This window comes from Camarhynchus parvulus, chromosome 2 (genome assembly GCF_901933205.1).
Source record: "Camarhynchus parvulus chromosome 2, STF_HiC, whole genome shotgun sequence".
Taxonomy (NCBI): Eukaryota; Metazoa; Chordata; class Aves; order Passeriformes; family Thraupidae; genus Camarhynchus; species Camarhynchus parvulus.
The window spans coordinates 41553094-41576181 of NC_044572.1; the positions used below are offsets into that span (position 1 = coordinate 41553094).

The 23088-nt window shown below is 39.9% G+C and overlaps 1 protein-coding gene across 1 annotated transcript in view; it reads right to left on the reverse strand.

The window, feature by feature from the left end:
* The window catches only part of OSBPL10 (oxysterol binding protein like 10), a 113351-nt gene that overhangs the window by 10417 nt on the left and 79846 nt on the right, over positions 1-23088 (reverse strand). Inside the window, 2 exon segments of the mRNA XM_030965151.1 lie at positions 5751-6234; positions 12751-12897. Coding sequence (XP_030821011.1) covers positions 5751-6234; positions 12751-12897 — 631 coding nt within the window.

Below are 23088 nucleotides of genomic sequence, written 5' to 3' on the forward strand. Positions count from 1 at the left end.
CCCTTAGGGGAGAGGAAGCCAAAAATTACACTGAGATTCAACATTTGTAACAAGTACCACAATTTGAAGTAACTCCCCACCCTGCCAAGTGTCAATCTTGAGAAATTAAAAGCCAATTAACTGAAAGCTAAGAGTTACTTTATAATGTGTCATTTTTGCATCTACTCTTAATCATTACATTGCAACTGATCTTTAAAAACAACTGCTGGAAAATACACAAGCCATTTTTCTTCCTTTGCTTCCCTACTGTAAGGGATGATTCAAGTTTATTTTGAAAATGGCTATAAGTAAATACACATGAAAAGCCGTAGAATATTCTTCCATTTTTAGTTTTTTCCCCTCATGTCAAAGAGTTCTTTCAAAAACTTCCAAAAAATCTAAAGCATTTATAGGCAACAATTACACAAGGAAGAATACACCAGACCAGTACTCTGGGAGGAACAGCGGATTTAGTAATCTGGTTTGTTAGGAAAAAATGCTACAGAGAAGGGTGAATTTGTTAAAAACCATTGCAGGATATTGAAATTCCCCCTTGAAATGTCCTCAACACCATTTACTCCTCCTTTTGACTCCAGCAATGTATTCAGAGTCACACCCCTTTCCACAACCCCTCAGCCTGCATTAAAGGAAGAGATGGGCCTGGCATATCACTCTCCAGTTTGACTCTTACATGTCCCTCACTGAGGCTGCAGCTTTGTGAATTGATTTCCCAGTAACACATATTGACAAAAAACCCCAGAGGAGGCTCTGGATCAATAAGCTGCAGAAGAGACATGTGGGATTTAATGCTTCCCACCGCCTGCATGGAGATCAATCTGAACAACAAATGGCACGTGGGACACCAGGGGCCTGGGGCAGCTTTCCCATTTAAGCAGCTCTTCACCCTGTCTGTGTTTCTCATAACACACAAAGAGGAGCAAGTTATGTGTGGGATGAGCCCCACATGCGTGTTGTGCATCACCAATTGCCCAGACCCTCACAGGAAACCAGGAAATGCCAGAACTGGGCTCTTATTGTCTCAAACCTTCCAGGCAGCTGTGCTGAGCACTGCTCATTTTTCAAAGACTGGAACCATTTGCTAAATTAAGTAATGAGTGCCATGCTATATGAAAATGGTTCTAAAAACACTGGGCTAAAAATATTAACACAAAAACGACTACTTAGGGAAATACTTAGCTAGCTCTAATTGCATGGAGCAATCAAGCTTTGGGACTGATAAATTTTAAGTCACTCATTTCTCAGTACTAGAAATTATAGACCTGTACATCTATTAAACCATACACATACACGTATTTGAACAGAAGAAAAAGAAAAAGAGAGGAAAAAACATCCATTGCTTTCTTTTAAATTTATCCTGGAAAGAGCACTGAACCTTTTACTCACCTATCAGATCTTTTCAAGTTGATTTCAATTTAGAAAAAAATACTTTTTGGAAGCCTATGCCTCACTACTTTTTAAAACATTTAAAATAGCAGAAGTGAAAACATCAGATGTAACTAGCCACTTGACAATACAGACCAATCCATTTAAATGTACTTTATGCTCTCTGCAAAATTAACCCACAAATCAAAGATGACACTTTTTGTTGGCTTTTGCTGCTCTGAACCAAAATCCAAGAGCAGAAAAGGAACAGGCACAGCTGACAGTGAGGTGTGCTTACCACAGCACCCTTACCTCACAACCAGTATCCTTTTAAGATTCTGTGGACCACATAAAAACCATTTAATATTTATATTGACTTTCTCATCCTTTGCTAATTTAAATCTTAATGTGACCCTGTTCATTAGAGCCTCATCTCCTCCCTCACTCTTTCATTAGTACATAATCAACATTAACCAGAATTAGGGACTGCACATGCAACTTAAGTTCTTTTATGCAAAATACCCTCTTTTCTATTCCGGGTGGCTTTCTCATGAGGAAACTCAGTGCTGACTACTCTGAAGAATGGGGGTTTTGTCATACAGCAAAAAAAAGTTGCAAGATTTCATTAGCAAGCCAGATTTAGAGCACTCATAACCAGAGATGAAGAAAGGCTAGCATATAAAACAGCTCCCCACATGGGTTTCCAGCAGTGCTCTCCCAATTGTTCTGCAACTGGTGCTTATCAGTGCAACTGATACTTAACTTTGCATCAACAAACAAAAACCACAGAGAGACAAAAAAATCTTAGTCACTTTGAGGTGTGACACACACAAAAAATCACACCACTGAGACACTGAGCTGTAGCCTTTGTATGCCAAGACCATACCATCCTTAAATCCCCTAATTCTTTAAATTCCTTTATAAACCTTTGTACTTCCATGACATTCTATGTCAGCTTCTAACAAAAAGCATAAAAAGCAATATGCTCTATACCTCTAAGGACTTGATATAAAAGTATGATTCAAAGCCTCCACAGACACATTACCATATTCTTTACACATGCTATAGGTCCAAAAATTCAGTACTACTTTATTTCTGCAAATAGCCAACTGCAGTAGCAAAAGCTCCACTGAAGTGTCGGAGGGACACATTGGATTGTTCAAAACACACCTCAGTTGCTTGTATTCAACATTAGGCTACAATGAAGTTTCTGGTCATCATCACAGAATCACAGAATGGCCTGTGTTGGAAGGGACCTTAAAAACCATCTTGTTCCAAACCCTCGGCTGTGGGCAGGGACACCTTCCACCAGACCAGGTTGCTCACTGCCCCATCCAACCTGGCCTCGGAAACCTCCAAGGACAGAGCATCCACAACTTCTCTGGGCAACCTGGTCAGACAGAACTGTGGTGATACATATCTGACTAGAACAAGATGGTCACTCACTACCACTAAATTATCCAAACATTAATTACAGTTCTCCAACACTCTGTCTGGAAGGATGCTTTTCCCCTCTCACACTTCAATTAGGACTGATTTAATCTGTAGTATAATGAACCTAATATTGAACCAACAGCAGAATTATTTAACCCAAGACTCAAAATGGACACTGGTGTATTAAGAGGCATCAAGGAAACTGTCTTTTAAGTAACATGATGCCACATCTAAAATCCTTTCTGGTCTTACAAAGAGTGAAAGGCCCCCACATATATGTAGTTTAACGCCAGCAACAGGCAAAAAAAAAGGGTTGAATGCTCATAATGAGGGGAAATTAAAAAAAAAAAAAAGGAGAAGGACACAAGACAAAATCCCAACAACAGCACATTATTAGTTTGGTCATCCAATGCACAGTAGCAAAAAAACTCCCACAACAATCAAAACCCAGAGATTTTGAGGATCTCTCATCAAAAGTAGGATCAGTGATACTTCATTATCCAGAAACTCAATCTGCTTTTAAAAGATTAAAATAAGATTCTACAACCTTACCAGGCAACCTTGGTGTGTGAAGTTCTCTCCAAGGAGCTAACTTTAGTTTCTACCCACCTTGAATAGCTTCATATGCCTTCTGACTATCAGCACCTTTCCACAGCCCAGCTCACTAACTTTGCTAGACCAACTCACCCCATATGAAATATTGCAACTCTAATATGTCCCTAAACAACAAGGAAAAAATTTTCACATTATATTTCACATCACTAAAATTATTAGGCCCTGCATTACTAGGTGCAAAAATACAGGCTTAGATTTTCCACACTTTTAGTCCAACAGCTCCTTTTTGTTGGTTCAGCAACCTATTCCCTGGTACTCACACTGACCTCAATCTACTACAGAATTTATACTTATGCAGCACATAAGAAAGAAGCATCTGCAGATGATTCTAATTTTTGCACAGCTTGACAAATACACACACCAAGTTAATCAGGAAGACTTCCCTGGACCTAAAATAAATAAACAAAAAAATTAAAGAAAGTGCAGTTTCAAGTGAAGGAATTGCACTTCAAAGCTGGCATTTTAAACTGAGGCTGTCAGGCTTAGGCTTGCTTTTTTCAGATGACAGAAAAGCCTCAGTGGTACAACTTCTTGCTGCCCATTGCCAGTCCTCAACATGCAACAGAAATGCTTGGGCTGCACTGAAGTGTCTCCATCACTTCCCAGAAATGCTGTCACTGTGAATCTCCCTGCTCTTGCACTGCTTACATGAACAAAAAGATGAATAGTGACTATGAACTGGTGAACCCAGACTTCCTCCCGGCATGCATATCACAAAGACAGCAGCAAACCTTGAATAAAAGAGTTTGCTACTGCAGATGTTCCCCAAAGCCCACCTCCACTCCTGGGATGTCTCCAGCACCATGAAAAAAAGAAAGAGCATAGGGAAGAACTGATTCTCACAAGCACACACGAAACAATCCTTGGGGTGAGTAAGCAGTTAATTCTTAGACCCTTTCTCTCTCAAAACTGGGACACATCAGGACTTTGAAGTCTTAAATAATCCCCACAGTAGACACCCCCAATCCCAGGGAACTGCGTGCGCTAGCAGCAAGAGAAAGAAATTTCCCTACTCCTACATAATCATAAGTGACTTTGTGTTTAATTTTATTTCCATTAAATAGTTCCCTTCACTCAGCAAAAGAGTACTAGAAACGAACATGTACCAGAAAAATGCAGAATGTTAAGCCAGTGACTCAGGCTGGCAGTAGTACAGGCAGGGGACAGACAGACAGACAGACCAATTTCCGTTCTGACACTCCCTTTCCCACTTCCTTAACTCCGTATTCAAAGCAAAATACCTAAGTCACAGGAAGAAGGAAACACACGTGCTAACATAGACTTTATCACAAGGGTATCAAAGCCAGTAGTAAGGAGGTTTCATGCCTCTTCTATTAAAAAAGGGAATATATTGCCATCAGGGAAGGAGTTATGTAGTCATTTCCACTGGCCTTTAGTTTTAGATAGTGGAAATAACAGAATATACCTGTATTTTTTCACCATAGTTATTTTGTTGCTATTAATAAACAAAGCCAAACCACTGCATTTCCCACTCCACTTTTTTACTGCTTTTAATACCGTAGTATTTAACATAATGGTGACAAAAAGAAGCAAGTTGTCTTCATACTTCTGAGATTACAGTCCAAAAACTATTTAAGACAAAACACTAAAATCCATACATAACATCTTACCCTCAAATGGCCAAAGGGACTAAATTGCTTAGAAACACACTTATCTCAATGCATTAACAGTCAGTGACAACACTGGTACAAATGTGTGCATCAGTTCAGATCATCCATTAAGGATTTCCTATGACTCCCTGTATTTCTGAACTCAAGCTGGGCAGTGATTTATCACAATGCAGACTGCATGTGTATGATATAGAAAATCAGGATTCACACCTCTAGTATGTGACTTTCTAGAAAGCTTATGAAAATACACTAACTTTGCAAACACTACAGAAATCATGATTTCTTGCAGAAACTACAAAAAACAAATGTTAGGTTTATGCAAAAATGCTTTTCTTCTCATTGCTTTGTTCCAATAATGAACATCAAATCCCATATTACTTTGAAAGTGACCAAAAATTATCTCGCAGAATATGCCATAATTTGTCATTTGCTATTATGACTTAATTATTTCTGAAGTCTGGCCATACAAATTGACAGAGTCTCATCAATATAAGCACACATTTATATATGCAATGTTCATTTCACATTCTGTCTGGACAGCAAAAGGTTATATGAACCCTACAGTTTTAATTCCAAACTTCACAAAAGCAAACAGTCATAAGGTTCAAATGAAAGGTCAGAGGGAGGGCAAGTAGGAAAACATTTGGATTTCTGTTGACACCCAGAAATATTAGCTCAAAAAAAGCAGAATAAAAGCACATTTCTTACCTTCACCTACCATAGAAACACCTATTGACATGCCCATGAACTTGCTTTTGGTCCATACGTGAGCGTTCACACACATTTTCTTCTCTTTGCACTCACAGTAAAAGCAAGATACTGGTGGATGATGAGACACTTGTTCAGCTACAAACCTCAGCTTGTAGCACGTGGACTGGTCCTGGCCAAGCTCCTTGGCTGAGTCCTTAGAAACCGTGGAGGCACCATTAGTTCTGAATGCTTTCACTTTATCTCTAGGCACATCCCACGAGCAGTGAAAGGTTTCACCAATTATAGGGTTATAGGGCTTCTTGGCAACTGCTCCCTTTCGGCCTTCGTGAAAAGCTGTTAGATAATACTCCACAAAGCAGATAATTCTTTCCTCGGGAGTGGCTCCAGCTGCAATTGACAAAAACAGGTCTGGATGGGCCATGAAATTTGCATACATCTCCAGCAGGGATCTTTTCTCCAAAATAAATGTTGGAAGCACTACCTGTATGCAAAGCAGACAAAGGCATATATGATTTCCCTGTGATCACACTACTGAGGGGAAAGGGGGAGAGGGAACAGTTAGGACAGCTGTAATTCTGACCCTGCCAAATTTTCGGATAGCATATTTCCCTCCCATGCCACAACAATTTAATTTTCTTTGCAGTATAAATAATGAGTGAAGGAAAAAGCAGTAGCCTTGATACCCATGCAGGCTGTTTCCTATTTCACTATGCCTTTCAAGAGCAGCTCACACAACAGGGATGGGCTGTTCCACGCACATGGAAATCCACCTTTTCCTCTCCTCTCAATTGTTTTCTTTGTTTACAGGACACAAAAACATACTTTGATATAAACTAATGCACACCAAGTGTCAACAAACCAAACTAATGATAACCCTCCAAAATGGGAGGGGCACACCCTCCCAAACCACCAGAAGATGAATATTTTATATGAACGTACCCATCACCAACCACTAAGTGGTAGAGAATGTAAGAGGTACATCCATCCCTTCTGTCAAACATCTGTGCTCCATATTTCACTCCTGGGCCCCTGACTACCCACTCCACATGGATTAGATCCCTTCCAGCCTCTAACAAACCAACCCATGGAGATCCAACCACAACCAAATCATAACCAAATCTCAAGTCTATTTCCTAGTATAAAACCATCCCTAGGAGTCTTCCCAAGAGGTTGCAGGCAAGAAAGCACTCCCCATTTGCCCTAGAGTGTCATCATATGTCATGTCCCCCACAACTCCCAAGCCAAATCCCCTGCCATCCCTAAGATCTCCTGTCTCCCCCAAGCCCATGGCATACCCCCTCAGTTTCAGATGGTACCATGTCACTGTGCTGGGCCCCTGCACGGCTTCACTTTATTTCAGACAAGGTGAAACACAAACTGCACAAACCATTACATTCATATCATGGGAATAGAGAGGCTCCCACGAGCCCAGAAAAATAGCTGGGGCTGAGCACTAGGCAGTCTGCCCCGGAGGGAGCCAGCCCCAGGTGATTTGGATACACTCTCAAAGGCCTCCTCTAGCAACACAGATGTTGCCAAGGTCACTCACTTCACAATAACATTTTGTTGGAATTTTCCAGTGAAGCATCCTGGAGGGCACTGCAAGGCAAACAAGGGCTAAGGGACATAATTTATTTCTCTCCCTTCTTTGCCCCCATGCTCCCCATTTTGTGCAGGTCTGTCACAGGGGAGCTCAAGGGTTGCTCTCGCATGACCAAAGCGAACTTCTGGCACACACAAATTTATCTTATGTGAATCCAAGTGGCTCAATGATGCCAGATGCAAACCAGCTGTCCTCTATTACAGCAATTCTTCTCCTTTCCTCTTTCAATTTTCACTGCATTTTCACTTTAAATTTTTACTTTTTCCCTTTCCCAAAAGCAAGGGTTATTTACAGCAGGCAGGGAGCCACTGTTTGTCACAAACACATTTGCTTTCCCCCTGCTGGTCCAGCTTGCCATTCTAAGTGTGACCAAAGCACAGATCAGTCCTTTTGGATCCCATGGATAATGAAATAGAAGCTTTCAAACTTTTATTAATCATTCAGCCCTTCTCAAAGAGAACTTGTAAACAGGAACAAGAATTCCAGTCACAGCGGCTCGAACAGAGTCTTTACAGCTACACAGCAAGTCACAGCACCTCCCTGAAAAAAGAGAAACTGCTGTTGTGTCTGGTAACTTATCTGTTTATTGGCTCTCTCCTTCTGTATTTTACATTTACACACATACAGCCCTTTATAGGCTAATAATTTTTACAAGTTTAGATATAAATCAAGCAAAGTTCCATCTGTAATATTCCTCTGACTCTACTCTCTAAGCCTTGAGGATGCTATATGATTTCTGCTACCAACCTATTGAGGCCCTGAATGATGGAGGACCTTAATTTTACACTATATGTGGCAGACTGAGTGCTAAAGACAGCCTACAGTCCTGGTGGTGTGACAGTGGCAGGCTGAGGAGATTGGTTTTCAAAAGCGAAATCCAAAACTTTGAAGGCAAAGCAGAAAGCCAGTAGAGATTTTTTTTTTAGCTCTTTAAACAATTCCATCTTATTTGCAGCATTCTCATTCGACCAGATATTCATTATCCAATATAATCTTTAAGAACATGCAATTCAGCAGTTGAGATCCTCAATTCAGGATCTCATTTTAATATAAATCACACACTAAAAGATCAGGTTACCAGAAGGGAAAGTGACAGCAAAACATACAAAAAAATCTCCCATATTTTCTGTCCAGAAATACCAGTAGTGCCTTTGTGTGTTCACTGCAAAGACTTGAAAGGGCAAACTCATTTGAATAAACAGCACTCTGCATCTCACTATGTCCAAGAGCCTCTCTCTAAAGACAGTGACCTTTATTAGCACAAACAGAGGAGAAGAAAACTGCAGACCATCCTTCAGATGATGCAGATTTTATGGTACAACACTAAGACTGCCGTGGTTTCATCCCATTGTCGTGGTCACAGAGTCTTGGTACTCCTCCCTTAAGTCCCAGATGGGTGCTTTGCTTAACACAGCTACACCAGCACTGCCACCAGGTGAGATGTGATGAATCACTGACTTTAACTATTGAGTTTCAAGAATCAATTTAAAATCTGAGTCAGGCCTGAACTCCAGCTCAAATGATCTTGCTTTAAAAGCCCAACTAAGCTGGAAACTAAATCCTCAATTGTGGCAGGAACGGATCCACTGAATAACTGAATTGTTTCCACACAAGGAGGCAGAACTATGAAATAAAAATATTTGACTTTTAAAGTTTACACAACTGCAGTATTACAAAATATGCCTACAAAACATTGCCTTTTATAAATAATCTCATACTCTCAAAGTTTCAATATGCAACACCACCACACACTAACATAGCAAAAAAAAATCAAAAAATCACACCAAATTGGCCCTATCTTGATTTCTGCAGAAATAAGAAAAATAGAAATAAACAAATTTGCAAGTGTACAGCATTCTTCTTGACAACACCAGGCTGTTGTGCACTTGTGCTAGCACTCCAGCTATTAAAGGAATGAGGTTTTCAACTATTCTGCAGCCAGATAGAATGAAGCGTCCAGAAAAATACACTTAGGACCTATGTTCTTTATACTGGCTTTGGATAGCACTATGAATTATTTTTTTTTAATTGCGTAAAAAGTCAAAACTGACTAATTTTTTTCTCTGAGAAAATGCCAGCATGACAACCATTTGGACAAAAGAAACACTCTGGAAGAAATACCAAGTTGCTGAAGTCTGAAGCAAAAAAATCACCTCACTGCATTCTAAAATGTTAGAACAATCTATTCTTACTCTCTCTCAGGCTTCAGATGAAAAGAAATCCGTTTAAGAGGCATTCTTCCATTTTCATTGAGGTTGAAAAGACAATACTGGTTGAAAACTTGATTATAACCTCCTAGGTTTGAATTCACTTAAATAGATCTGAATGCAACTGAGAAAAATGAGCACAACATCTTAAGAATAGAGATATTTATCCCCACTGTTATTTACTGTGAGGAAAAATATAGGTGTCAGCATCACTCCCTAATTTTATCAGAAATCCATCCAAGGTACCTCGTGCTGAGATAGCCTTCTCTTAGAGGTGTAAAAGCTTTCTTTCCACTGTCATCTGTGCCACTGTGGGAATAAAACAAGCTATTTTCATGCCACTTACATTTTAAAATTGCAAGGTAAAAGAATATTGGCAAGCAAAGTAAAAACTTATGACATCGTGAACACACCATAATGTTGATTTACAACAGGCTGACATTCTGCAGAATTACTGGCAGCTCTTTTACAAAGAATGGCAACCCTTTATTTTTAGCACATATTAATTGTGTAAAGGAAGGTAAAGGAATGCAGGGGAGTGACCACCCATCTGTACAAGCTGTTAGCATTAACTGCAATCCATTAAATGCCATTTGCCAACAAAGACTGTCACTGAGTTTTGGCACTATTTTTCACTTTAAAAAAGTCTGAAGAACAAACAATTTAGAAACTTGTTCTTTTCCCCAGCAATTCTAGATTTAAATGAGGCTGAAAGTCCTATCCCAGTTTGAAGCATCAGTTGTGTATCACTTTCTGCTGCTGTGAACTGCTCCCCACCCAACTCTCTCCAGCAGCTGTTGAAGTCTATTTGGCCACCATGAAGTTTAGCCTGTTCTAGCAAATCCCCACACAGATTTGGTACTTCACTGCAGGTGTTCTCCTTCACAGCAGTTTTTACTCCTTAACTCCTCACTAAAAGGCAAAGCAGTATGACACATTCCAAAAGTAAAGCACCTCCACAACATTAATGTGGCTATCTTCACTGTGGGAAACTGCTGTCAGCACAGGCAAGGCCATGGCTAACACGAGGATAAGATGCTGCTTCCTGTGATATGGAATGTGAAGGTAATGCTCATGCATCCAGAACCCCAAACCACCAAGGGCTCAGAAAAAGCTGTTTGTTCATTTGAGTATCATGCAGCAATCCACAGCTATCATAATGAACCAAAGATACAGCCCTAGGGAAGATAGCACAGGAAAATGGAAACATGTAAAAACATCCTCTGATATCAGCAACTACTGTGCCAGAATCACTTCCAGCAGACTGTGATGAGCATCAAGGTGCTCTGAAATCTGACTTTCAGAAGAATAATGACAAATGGGAAGAAGTGCAGCCAACAAACCCAGCTTTACTGTCACATGTCAGCAGCCCTAAGGGCCTCATGTCAGTAAGCAAAGTTGATAAAAAAAGCAGCCAGCTGTCCTGTATTTTTTTTTTAATCCTCAAAATGGGCAGAAAAGTGATGTGCACATGTGGCATGTCTCATTAATACTTATCATATGTGTATTCATGCATCACACAGACTACAAACAGATCTAACTCTGCCATATGCCTGTTCCTCTTCTCATTTCAACATTTATTATTATCTTTAAAAACTGCTTTAAGAACACTACATAAGAAACAGGTTATCATATATGTATTTACCTTCATATTTCTCTTATAAGTGTCTACTCTTCTCTTATTTACAGGAATTTCTCTTACTTACATTAACTGTGTGTCTTTGGGTTTTGCCTCCTCTGCCATGACAAGAAGATGACAGTGAAAATCAGGAAAGAAAAATCTTGTCTTTTGCCAAAGACATAATGTTTTGAAGACACAAGAACCATGGATAAGAAATCTTAGCCTAGTTTGAACATTATAGACTCAAGACAGCCTTAGAAAACCAACACAGAAAAGAGGAAGAGCTAAGAAAAAGTGAGAATGTAAGAAAAACAAAACCAAAAATGAACTGCATATAACCCCAGACATACTAAAATGTGAGAGGTATAAATTATTCAAAATGAAATTATGAAACTTTCATTTTATTTAGAATAAAACACTCATTTCTGTGCAGCTACTCAGCAACAGAACACAGGATTGCTTAGTCTTAATATTGTAATTATTTTAAAACACTGACAATTGTTCCAGAGGAAGCAGGAAAAGCTATATTGAGAAAACTTCATTTTGTAAAAAATTATAGTTTTAGATTAACATGTTAAAAAAATAAAAGCAGATGAACTCTTCAGAATATCAAAATGCCCATGAGAATAACTTCCTGCAAAACTACTTCAAGACTGTGCCAGAGAAATTCTCTGGTCCTTCCAAACCTTGTATTACTTGTGGAAAGTGTCAGAATGAGCTCTTATTTGTGAGAAGTGGACAACAGGAGTTTTATTTGGGGAATTTTTAAGTAGAAAACCCGTGTGCAAGGAAAGGATATTCCATATATTTACAAAAATCTCCTTGATTATTTATTAAGCCCCATGAGAAGTTTTCACTGGAATACAAGACTATTCAAAAAGAAATACTCCTTGCTTCCTTAACATCTACCTCATTTCCCAAACTCCAAGGACTTAAGGGAAAATTTCTCAGACACTGTAATCTCTTTGCTCATATCAGTATGGACAAGCTTGTGCCAATACTGGTTCTAGGACCAGAAGAATGCACAGAAGGTTAAACTGGTGAGCTGCTCAACACTGACAAGAACTGATACGCTGAAGACTGTAATTTCTTTACCAGCATGGGGTTTTTTTGAAGCTGACCTGCAATTAAATGGAATTCAATCCACAAAGCAGTTATGTGAACATGTGTATCCTTCATCCATACAATTGCCATTACTGTACCTCCAACCCCCAGTGTACCCTGACATACTTGTGGGTTACATACACAACATATGGTTACTCAGAAAGTAACTCTCTGAAAGACTTGCAAAAAAGTAAGCAAGAGTTTTGAAGGATTTTTTATTCTTTTTTTCCTTCCCTCCCCCTCCATCTCTAAAATATCTGATGTGGTCACTTCATGTGAAAGCCTGCCTAGCAAGAGACAGCACTCAACAGCTCTCTGGGACCACATTTTTAGAAAGAGGAAAACTTCACTGTCCACAGGGGAAAAACACACTCAAAATAACTGGCTGTGCACATAAACACACAGAAGGATGAGAAGGAAAAACAATAGTGAACAGATATAAAAGAGATACAGTGTTCATACCCTGGTAAGGTCCATGCCAAGTTTGAGCTGAGAGATGAGATGGAGAATTACACTACGTTGATCATCCATGACTCCTAAATCCTCCTCTTCGTTATCTTCAGTATCTGTCATTTCATCTTCAACTAGGATCAACTCAGAAGCTGAATGCTGAAATGAAAAGAAGCGTCACCATCTGGACAAAAAGACAGAGAATGGGTATTTTCCATATGTTTTAAAATGGAGCTGTCTTGATGGAACTGAAGACAGCCTATGTTAAAGCCAAGAAAAGATACAAAGTCAAAATAAATAAAAAATCCAGTGATGGGCTCATAAAGCATTTTGATCCTTTCCCCAGAATGAGAGTACTAAGTACGAGATGCTAATTTACACATTCCCTTCTCATATTTATACTGCAGTCACGTCAGATAAATCTCATAGCACATGTAAGTAACAAGTCATCTTTTCATTAGATAGAAACATGCAGCTGAAAATGAGTCTTCAAGTTTATTTCATAAATCTCCCCAGCAAATATTCATGTCACACACAGATGCTGCATGACCCGATTTCACAGGTTTTTTCCTTTCTCTATCCAATTTCAAAGTTAGATATTTAAGAAAGTCAAGATATTAACTAAAGAAGATAAAAAAGACAACTATAATTAAAGAACACACCTCTGAAAAAAACCCAAAGATATGAGATTTTGGGAAGTAGAGCAGCACCATAACTCTTTATAACTATTGCAACACTTCATCACCTTACAGAACAACGCCCGTGCTGCTGAGTTTCCAAAAATACAAGCTGAATATCAATAGACAGGCACCATGCCAGTCCCTTCAAGAGGAACTTTACAGTAAAAGGGATAATGACTTGTGATATTTTATTTTTCCTCAGGGTTTACAATGTATAACTAACAATAATCCAAACAGGTGGTAGTTACTTTGTTCAAGCCATTGAAACCACTCTGCAAGCCTTCCAGATATGTATTCAAGTAAGCTTTTTATAATTCAAGGGAGAAAAAACTGGGTTATGTAGATGAAAAATTACAGCCCAGCATGTCATTACTGCCCAAAGATTCCATGCTGTAAATGAGACAACACTCCCTGTAAAAGTTAGCATTCTTTCATGCTAAATTGCATTTCTGCAGGAACAGCTAGCTCATTACATAAAACAAGAAATTTTTCATCTCAGTGTGGAAGCCTACGCAACTGAAAAGTTTCACTAAAACCAGCTAATATCCAGAATTAGGTTTCAAAGGAATATTTCTGAATGATCACATTAGAGACCCCTCAGGTGAACTGCAGCTTGTGTAAGGGGAGTTTCTTTGAAATTAAGTTACTACAGAGGTTTCCAAGATGTGAATAAAGTACTTTCTCTATTTTTTTTTTAATTACTTAAATGTTTAGGTAGCTATTCCTAAAATAATAGCTCTTTGGTGAAACCCAATGACATCTGCAATACACTTTACAGTTGCTTTATTTAGAAAGTAGAATATGTAGATTACATAAAACAGAATCTGGTGAGCTGTAACCTCAACAGCTTGGAGCTTTTCAAAAGGACAAAACCACACTTTCTTCTTCCCACTCCCTTGGAAAATAAAAGGAGAGAAGATAAGCCCTTTTCTCCCAAAATGCACAGCATTATTACCCAACTGACACCTCACTGACAAGTTCAATTAACATAAAACCTGACAACCTCACACAAAATTATCAGTCGGGGAGGGATAAAGCACTGAAGCCTCGCAGAGTCATACAGGCTATGATTTATTTGGAGGTAGCAGGGAAAAAGCAGTATCAGAACTTACAGGAGATGCTTCCACAGGAGGCTTCCCTTTGATGCAGCTTGACCTCATTGAGAGCACTGAGCAACCAAATAGTCTCTGCTGCCTCTGTTACTGCCATGAACCGAGCTTGCGGCAAACAAGCTCCAGCAGGAATTAGCAGCGCTACAAAAAAAGCAAGGGAACCTCCCCTCCTCACTCCCACCCCCTCTTTTTTTTTCTCTCTTTCTTTTCTTCTTTTTTTTTTTTTTTTTTGCTATCTGAGGGGTTGGAGAGTGTGCACCGGATGGCAATCTGCTCCTTGCGTTTCCAGTCACATGGCATTGAGATCAGTGAGCTTAAATGCACACAGCTCCAACTGGGAAATGGTGCTGCTGTTCCCAGAGGATATCCTGATCGGCGGTTCTCCAGGAGGGAGGGGAAGGGGCACAAATTTGTGTGAGTGTGCACAAGTGGGAGACAGAAAGAGGACAGAAAGAGAACATGCTAGCAGGTAACGTCCTTTTACGTGAACATGTAACAGCTGCATAGCCTTAAGTTGTTAACAGCATCAGAAAACAAACAAATTACCCATTACCAGTCTGCAGACTAAATGACATACTAAGAATTTTCTTTTTCTCTCAAAGATTGCACCTTTACCCAGGGCCAGAAAATCCTCATTTCCTTCTTTCTTGATGAAATAGGTGTTAGGCTTTCCTTGCCTCTTAACTGTTAGTAACAAAATAGCAAGCAACTCAGAATATTCTGTGAAATTACCCCTCTCTGCTACCCTACAAAACATCCACAGTCAGAGCAAGCCACCCTATGGACACTTGGGGTGCTCACTAAAGTAGCATTTGCATTGTTCTAAATTAAAGCCTTTCTGATCATCAGGGAGGATGAGCACAATGTAACATTAAGATCAATCGTGTTTAATGAGCACACTGTAAAGACTAAAATCTTAATTACTTTAACTTTCCCTATTCTAAGGACTTGTGCAAGGTCACCAAAAAAACCACAACTCTGCTATTACAACCATCAACACACTAGTGACCTTCAGTGAATGACATGCAGACAACTGCGCTTTTCTCACTTTCCAAGGAAAAGAATTTAAGGAAGCAGTTTACAATTTATGCTACAGGAACTGAAGAGCAGTCATCTCCAGAAAGCAATATCCTTTCTATATTTCCTTCTCTCCTCATTAGCTGTTCTATGTAACTATTAAATAGGTTTTTAGGAGCACATAAACTAACTTTAACTAACACATTTTTCTTTAACTAACACATTTTCTTAAACCAACATGTAAGCATGTAACAACCACACTGTGTGAGTGGACACACAGAGTCACAAAATCCAAAGCTAATGTATCTTTAAAGTGTCATAAAAGTTCAACCATTCTTTAATTCTTTTTCTATCCATGAAAATAGCGTGCAGTTTAGTAGTATCCAGTGCGTAAGCATGCAGCAGAATGCAAAGGATTATGTGGACTGATTATCCTTGAATGGTAGCTTTTCTGAATTATAAGACACAGACTTTTTTTACCTCGTTCTGTAAAATGTAACTGCACAACTGACCTAGGAAAGCAGCGATCTGCTCCACCCCTGCGTGGTCAGAGCATAATGTAAAAGCTATTGAGCTGTGCACTGCCCAGCTGGGGAATGAACAGCACAGCCTGGCTTAGGTGCTGACCCTGAGAAATCCAATACTGAACCAGTTACAAACAACCACAAAAAGGGGCTTATATTTAAAATCATTTAAATCAAAAATTGGTTTCCAATATTGGGCTGAAGCACCAGCATTTTTCAGAAAAATCTGAAGAGAAAATAAAAGATAATTTGTAAAAAATCCATGACGAGATGCACTTCAAAATTTAAATGCCAAAGACATGAAAATATACACCGGCAGAGAGCTATTTTAAACAGGTCACCTCATTAGAACTGAGATCGATCAATTTAGAGAGGTTATTTGCAGGGACACAAAATGGATGTTCTAGTCAGCAGTCTCCAACAGAAAACATGCTGATTCTTTTTTAACAGATGAAATCTGTAAGGGTAAGAAATTGTTTCTGAAGGAAACATCCTGCATTTTAAAAAAATGCTTTTAGGAAAAACACACTGACAAGCCTGGGATAGAATCACAGAGTCAAAAGCTATACTTCTGTGAAAGGGCAAATGTGCCTATGTCCTTCTACAGCTTCTTCCACAAGTTAATTAATTGCTGTGTTGGAAATTAACTGTTAGTAATTAATACAGATATACAGCTCAGAGCTTCATTTTCCAACATACTTCACAAAGCATACAATGCAACAATACATTCAAGAATGACCTGGATCTCATCTTGGTTAGTTTTTTGAGGGGAAGAAAGGAACACAGAGAATCAGTGTCTCATTTAGGTTAGAACAGACATCTTAGTATCTTCTTGTCCCTTACCCTGCTCAAGCAGGTGCATGTAAAACCAGTTGCCCAGGACCATGTACAGCTAAGTTTTGATTATCCCCAAGGATGGAGACTCCACAACTTCTCTGGGTAACCCATGCCAGTGTTCAATGCTCTCCACAACAGAAGTGCTTTTGCTGGTGTTCAGATTCACTTCCAAGTGCCCACTGCCTCTTGTTTTGTCACTGGGCACTCTTGAGAAAAATCTGTCTCCCTGTTCTTCATTCCCATGAGATATTTATGTAACATTGATAAGATACACCTGAGCCTCCTCTTCTCCAGGCTGGACAGTCCCAGCTCCCTCAGATCCTCCTCATGGGAAGAATGTTCCAGTATCTTCCTCCTCTTTGGGGCCTGTACTGGACTTACCCCAGTAAGTCCATGCCCCTCTTGCACTGGGGAGGCCAGAACTGCACACCACACTGCAAATGTGGCCTCACCTCTGCCAAGTAGAGGGGAAGGATCTCAACCTGATGGCAACAATCTTCCTAATGTAGCCTAGGAAGCTGCTGGGCACAAAAACATTTTTGTTGGTTCATGGTCAGCTTGCTGTCCCCCAAGATCTCTGCAGAACTGCCTTCCAATCAGATGACCTACAGCCTGTACTGGTGCAAAAGTTTACTCTCACATATCTCCAGATACAGGAATTGGCACTTCCCTGAGCTTATCTTTAAGAGACTTCTCTGTGTCCAGACTGCCATGTTCTCTCTCTCCATGGCAGCACACAACCCCCTGGCTCATCAGCCACTCCTCCCAGGTTTTTCATCACCTACAAACTTCTCAGGAGTGCACTCTGCATCATCTTCCAGGTCATTAATGAAGATGTGGAACAGTGCTGGTCCCAGTGTGGACCCCTGAGGTATACCACTAGTGACTGGCCTCTAACTAGACCCTGTACCACTGATCACAACCCTCTGGGCTGAGTTGTCCTGTGAGGATGTTAGGGAAGACAGCATCAAAAGCCTTACCAATATTAAAGCAAACACCATCCACTGTTCTCCCATAAGCACCAAGCTAGTCACTACCATTGTGAGGGGTATCATGCTGGTTAAGCATGATTTTCCCTCTTGAAGTCCATTATGACTACTTCTAATTGCCTTCTTGTCCTTTATATGTTTGGAGATACCTTCCAGGGTTAGTTGCTCCACGACCTTCCCAGGGTCTGAGGAAAGGCTGACAAACCTGCGGGTCCCCAGATGTTACCAGAACACCGAGAGTTCCTTCTTGCCCTTTTTTAAAAAAGTGAATGACAATCACTTTCCTCTAGTCTACACAAACCTCTCCCAAATTCCATAACCTGTTAGAGACCCTGGAGCTGTATATGTGCAGCCTAAGTGCTGCCTAACCTGTTCCACCTCCACCAAGAGTCTGTCTACCTCCAGATTTTCCCTCTGATCTCAAAGATCACCAGTAAAGGCCAAGGTAAAGAAGGCATAGAATAAACTCAGCCTTTTCTCCACCATGATAGTAAGCAGAGACCATGTATATCCTGAGATATCAGGGACATGTATATCAGGGACATACTGAGGACCTTATATTCTTCCTAATTACAAAAAAGCACTCTAAGAATCTTCATTTAGACATGAAAACATTTTTATGTACTATAAAGAAGACTGTAGTCAGGAGCAAGAAGATGAATCTTAGGAACTTAAAACATCCAGATAAAAACATACCATTTTGTAAACTTCCAAGGGAAGTATTCTTTAAGTCCTTCTATGTTCAAAAAAATGCAAAAGATTGCAAAAAAGCCCCTATTTACAAAACATGCCTGCATCAAGAGGAAGATGGAGTAAGTTAGAAGAAATATTAAACATAACTAGCCTTCTCAAACTAGACAAGGATTGTCGTATTTTCCACCTAGTCCTCTAATTATCTTTGGTCCCTATCAGTGGATATAAAAGTCAAAGGCTTCATTTTGATTTTCAGATTGCCTTCAGTAACAGCATAGGTTTGCAAGCATCATTTACCCTTGCATTTGTGTAACTCGAGAGCTTGCAAGCAGGTTTTCCGTGGGTGTAAGATTAAATATAACTCCGTAAGGTCAGGGAGCTTTAGCACATTTACACTAATGCAAGAAATGGGCCCGATAAGATTTTCACTGGTTTCAATACTAAAGTTAGAATTCTTTTTGTAAAGCACATACAGTAAGAACACCCCAAAGTAGTAGCATATAATGAGCTGTTAGCTTCTTGCAGGGCTTGTCACTGGATCAGAAGTGACATAACTGCACTAACTTGCATGTGCCACTTGTCTTCTTCCACTTCCACACATTTAATTGCACTTACTGTAGCATGCTGAAAAGCATGCAAGCTTACTGTACCCATTCCTCATTAGCAGAGATCAAATGTAGCTTGTGCAGTAAGTTGAACTTATTAAAGTATTTTATATACAGACTAGCATATCGTCATGCTACTGGTTGTTGTGGGCTGTCCCTGGCTAGGAGCCAGATGCTCACCAAAAGCAGTCCTTCACTCCCTTTCTCAGCTGTGCAGGAGAGAGAAAATACCATAGAAGGCTCATGGGTTGAGTTAAGGACAGGAAGAAATCACTCACCCATTACCTCATGGCTAACACAGACTTGACTTAGGGAAATTAGTTCAATTTATTACCAATCAAGTAAGAGTAGGGTAATGAGAAAATAAAAACAAATCTTGAACACTATCCTCCCACCACTTCTTCCTAGGTTTAACTTTACTACTTCCTACCAACTTCCCCACAGTGGTGCAGCGGGACAGAGAATGGCAGCTGCAGTCAGTACTTCACACCTTGCCTGAGGGGAACTGTGATCCAGACTCTTCCCTTGCTCCAGCACAGACTCCCTCCCAAAGGGGACAGTCAGCCACAAACTTCACCAGTGTGAGTCCTTCCCATGGGCTGCAGTTCTTCACAAACTGCACATCCATGGGTCCCTCCCACAGGCTACAGTCCTTCAGGCACAGCCTGCTCCAGCATGGGTCCCCCAAAGGGCCACAAATCCTACCAGAAAACCTGCTCTGGTAGGACTGGGCTTCTCTCTGCACAGATCCATAAATCCAGATCCTACAAGGAATCTAATCCAGCATAAGCTTCCACAGCGTCCCTGCCCCAGCCAGCACAGAGTCCTCAGGGGGCTGTGGGCAGGTATCTGCTTCACTGTGGTCCTCCATGGACTGCAGAGGGAGAGCCTGACCCACCATGGTCCTCACCATGGGCTGCAGAAGAATGTCTGCTCCAGCAGCTGGTCTGTTTCATGTCCTTCCCCTCCTTCTTCACTGACTGTGGTGTCTGCAGCTGCTTCTCTCATATCCTCACTCCCCTCTCTGCTGCTGCTCTGCAGGGTTCCATTTTTTCTCCCTTCATAAGTCAGTTATCCCAGAGGCACTACAACCATCACTGATGGGCTCAGCCTCAGCCAGCAGCAGGTCCATCCTGGAGCCAGCTGGCATTGTCTCTGTCCAACACAGAGGAAGCTTCCAGCAGCTTCTCACAGAAACCACCCCGATAGGCTCCCAATACCAAAATCTTGCCACACAAACCCGCTACAGGTTTTGAAAGGAGGAATCATTCCCATATAGAAAACTGAATTTAATAGAAACTAAACCTAAATCTTGGAACAAAACAAAGTCTTGAAACACATTTACTACCCACTGTGAAGACTGATTCCTGAAATCATTCTCATCCACTCACTTTTTCTCTAACTTCCAAATGCATTGTCATTTACAGATTATCAAACCTAATCTTAACTATAAGGCAGTAGAACTTTTTAACACCCAACAAACTCCTGATCTCTTTATATAAAATGTTCTACTCTTCAAGAGCAGCTAAAATAAAAAATATAATTTTGAAAATACTATTCTCAACCTTTATCACCACACAATGTAAGCAGAGAAAGGCGAAAAATGGAGCTGGAAAAGTGGTGGTGAAGTCAGGTCATTGCTTGAGCCCTGGCCTCCCTCCATCTTACTGTAGTCTTATTTATGCTTTGCTCCTGGTGGCATCTGTGACTGACCACTGCAAAGAACAAGCAGATCAAAGATAAAATTTCAAACACACTGACATCCCATATGCCCACTGTAATGTTGGCACCTGGATACCAAAGTTACAGTGACTTTCAAAGAGACTTAAGGCTGTCCAGTGTTCAGGTTTGATGTTTTCAAAGCCACACAATGAGCCCAGAAGCAAAGCAGATCTTAAATAGTGAATTTAGAGAGCAAAACTTATTACCTGTGTACACCTTCATTTCATCCTGAAAAAGATTTCTTAAAGGTAGCAATATAGGCAGGCTCAGTTCAGCTGCATTTTTTTTATTTACTTAGAGTATTTCAGAGAAACTGTTTCCTCTAATGCAGAAAAAGTCTACCTCAAGGGGGAATCCACCCCCTTCAAACCCCAAATCACACACTCACAGTCACACTTCTAGCATTCTGCCATTAGAGCTTAGCTCTAATAAAGATGAACCAAAATTAAAGTTAACTTTTAAAATACTGAAGCAAGCAATAGAGGATGAGAATCAAATGAGAAGGATTTTACAATGAAAAAGTGAATACACTACAACTTACACACAACACCACCATGGCAAGCAAGAACACCACTCTCTTTTTGTCATCTACATAGAGAACCAATCAGCAAGACAGTTACTTTCTCCTTCATATAACAAAGGAAAAATGGCATAATAGGCAGATTTTCTACTTACCTAAGCTACATATGCCAAGAAAAATAATCCAGCCATATCTATCTGAATAGGTAAGTAACTGCTGTATCTGAGTTTGTGTTCTGACAGCGTGGGGCCAAAGCACTTATGTAACTGTGGATATATCATTCAGCACTAATAGGTCAAACCAGGTCTTATTTGGTAGAAAAGGCTTACATCAGGAAAGAATGTCTACAGAGTGCCCAGAAATTAATTTCTTGCCAAATTTGTTATTTGTGTTTGGTATTTCAGGTCTTCAGAGAAAATAAAATTCTTCAAACTAGGACCATCAATGATTAAAACATCTCTTTTTTGTGTGTATGGATAATTTGTATACATTTTGTGGTTTCTTGCTTGGGGTTGTTTTTCATTGAATATGCTAAACACACTTGATGTGCAGAAAATCTCTCAGCTAGGGACAAGTGCAAGGATCAAAGTATGGCAATCTGTCTATCACACAAGATTAATTGGATACAACATATAATAGCAGAGACATCTACTGAACCAAGAGAAACCTATCCTTCTTCAGGAGATATCCTCTCACTGCAAAGCAAGCAAGAAAAGCAGAAATGAATCTTGACACTAACATTGCACAGACAGGCTGACACACAGACAATGCAAGCAAAGAAAACAATCACAAAACCTCTACCTTAGGTGACAAATAGGCCTGTAATCTTTTTCCTTCTCAACAAAAACAATTTGCCAGGCATCTGGAGACAAGCACATTATCCAGATACTACCCACTCAGAGAACTGTACTAATGCCTTTTTGTTAATGTTTTGCAGGAGTATCTCTGGGAACAGAAGTGTTTCCATCATTAAAGAACAAGCTCAGAAAGCTTCCTTTTCCCATTGCAGATGTGTTTTACTATGACCTCTGACTATATTTAGGGCTGAACATAATGTAGCAGTGATGAGGACCAGACAATAAGAGATTTCAGAAGAAAAAGGACTGGTTTCTTGCTTAAAGGATAGTAGTAAGGGCACGTAACATGCAACAAAGAACATCTATGTTTACATTGCAGTATAGCCTGTGCAATCATTCAGAAAAAATACTCAAAGCTAACTCTGAAAGTGATTATGTTTAAAAAGAAAGAATCTATCAGTGACTAAACATCCTGTTAAACAGAGTTCCTCATCTGGGTTACCTACAGCACTGTAATCCTGTTATGCACCAAATAATGTTTATTGGACAACTTTTCCCCTACATGTTCATATTTTCTTCATAAGACAATTCCTCTTGCAAGAATCAATTTTCATAAACCTAAGGTAGTCAGGTCTGAAAAGCAGCTAATTCCCAAGCACACACTCCACAGGGAAAGATTAAGTATCAGTACCAGTCCACACATGCTTGTGAGTACCTTTCATGAAATGAGGGCTACTAAAGTACAGGACTGTTTAACCTGAATCCTAAAATACAAGAGGACTTTGCAGTATTGCATAAATTCAGTAAGAACTGGGAATAAATATATTTCATCACTGGTATAATCAGAAAGAAAT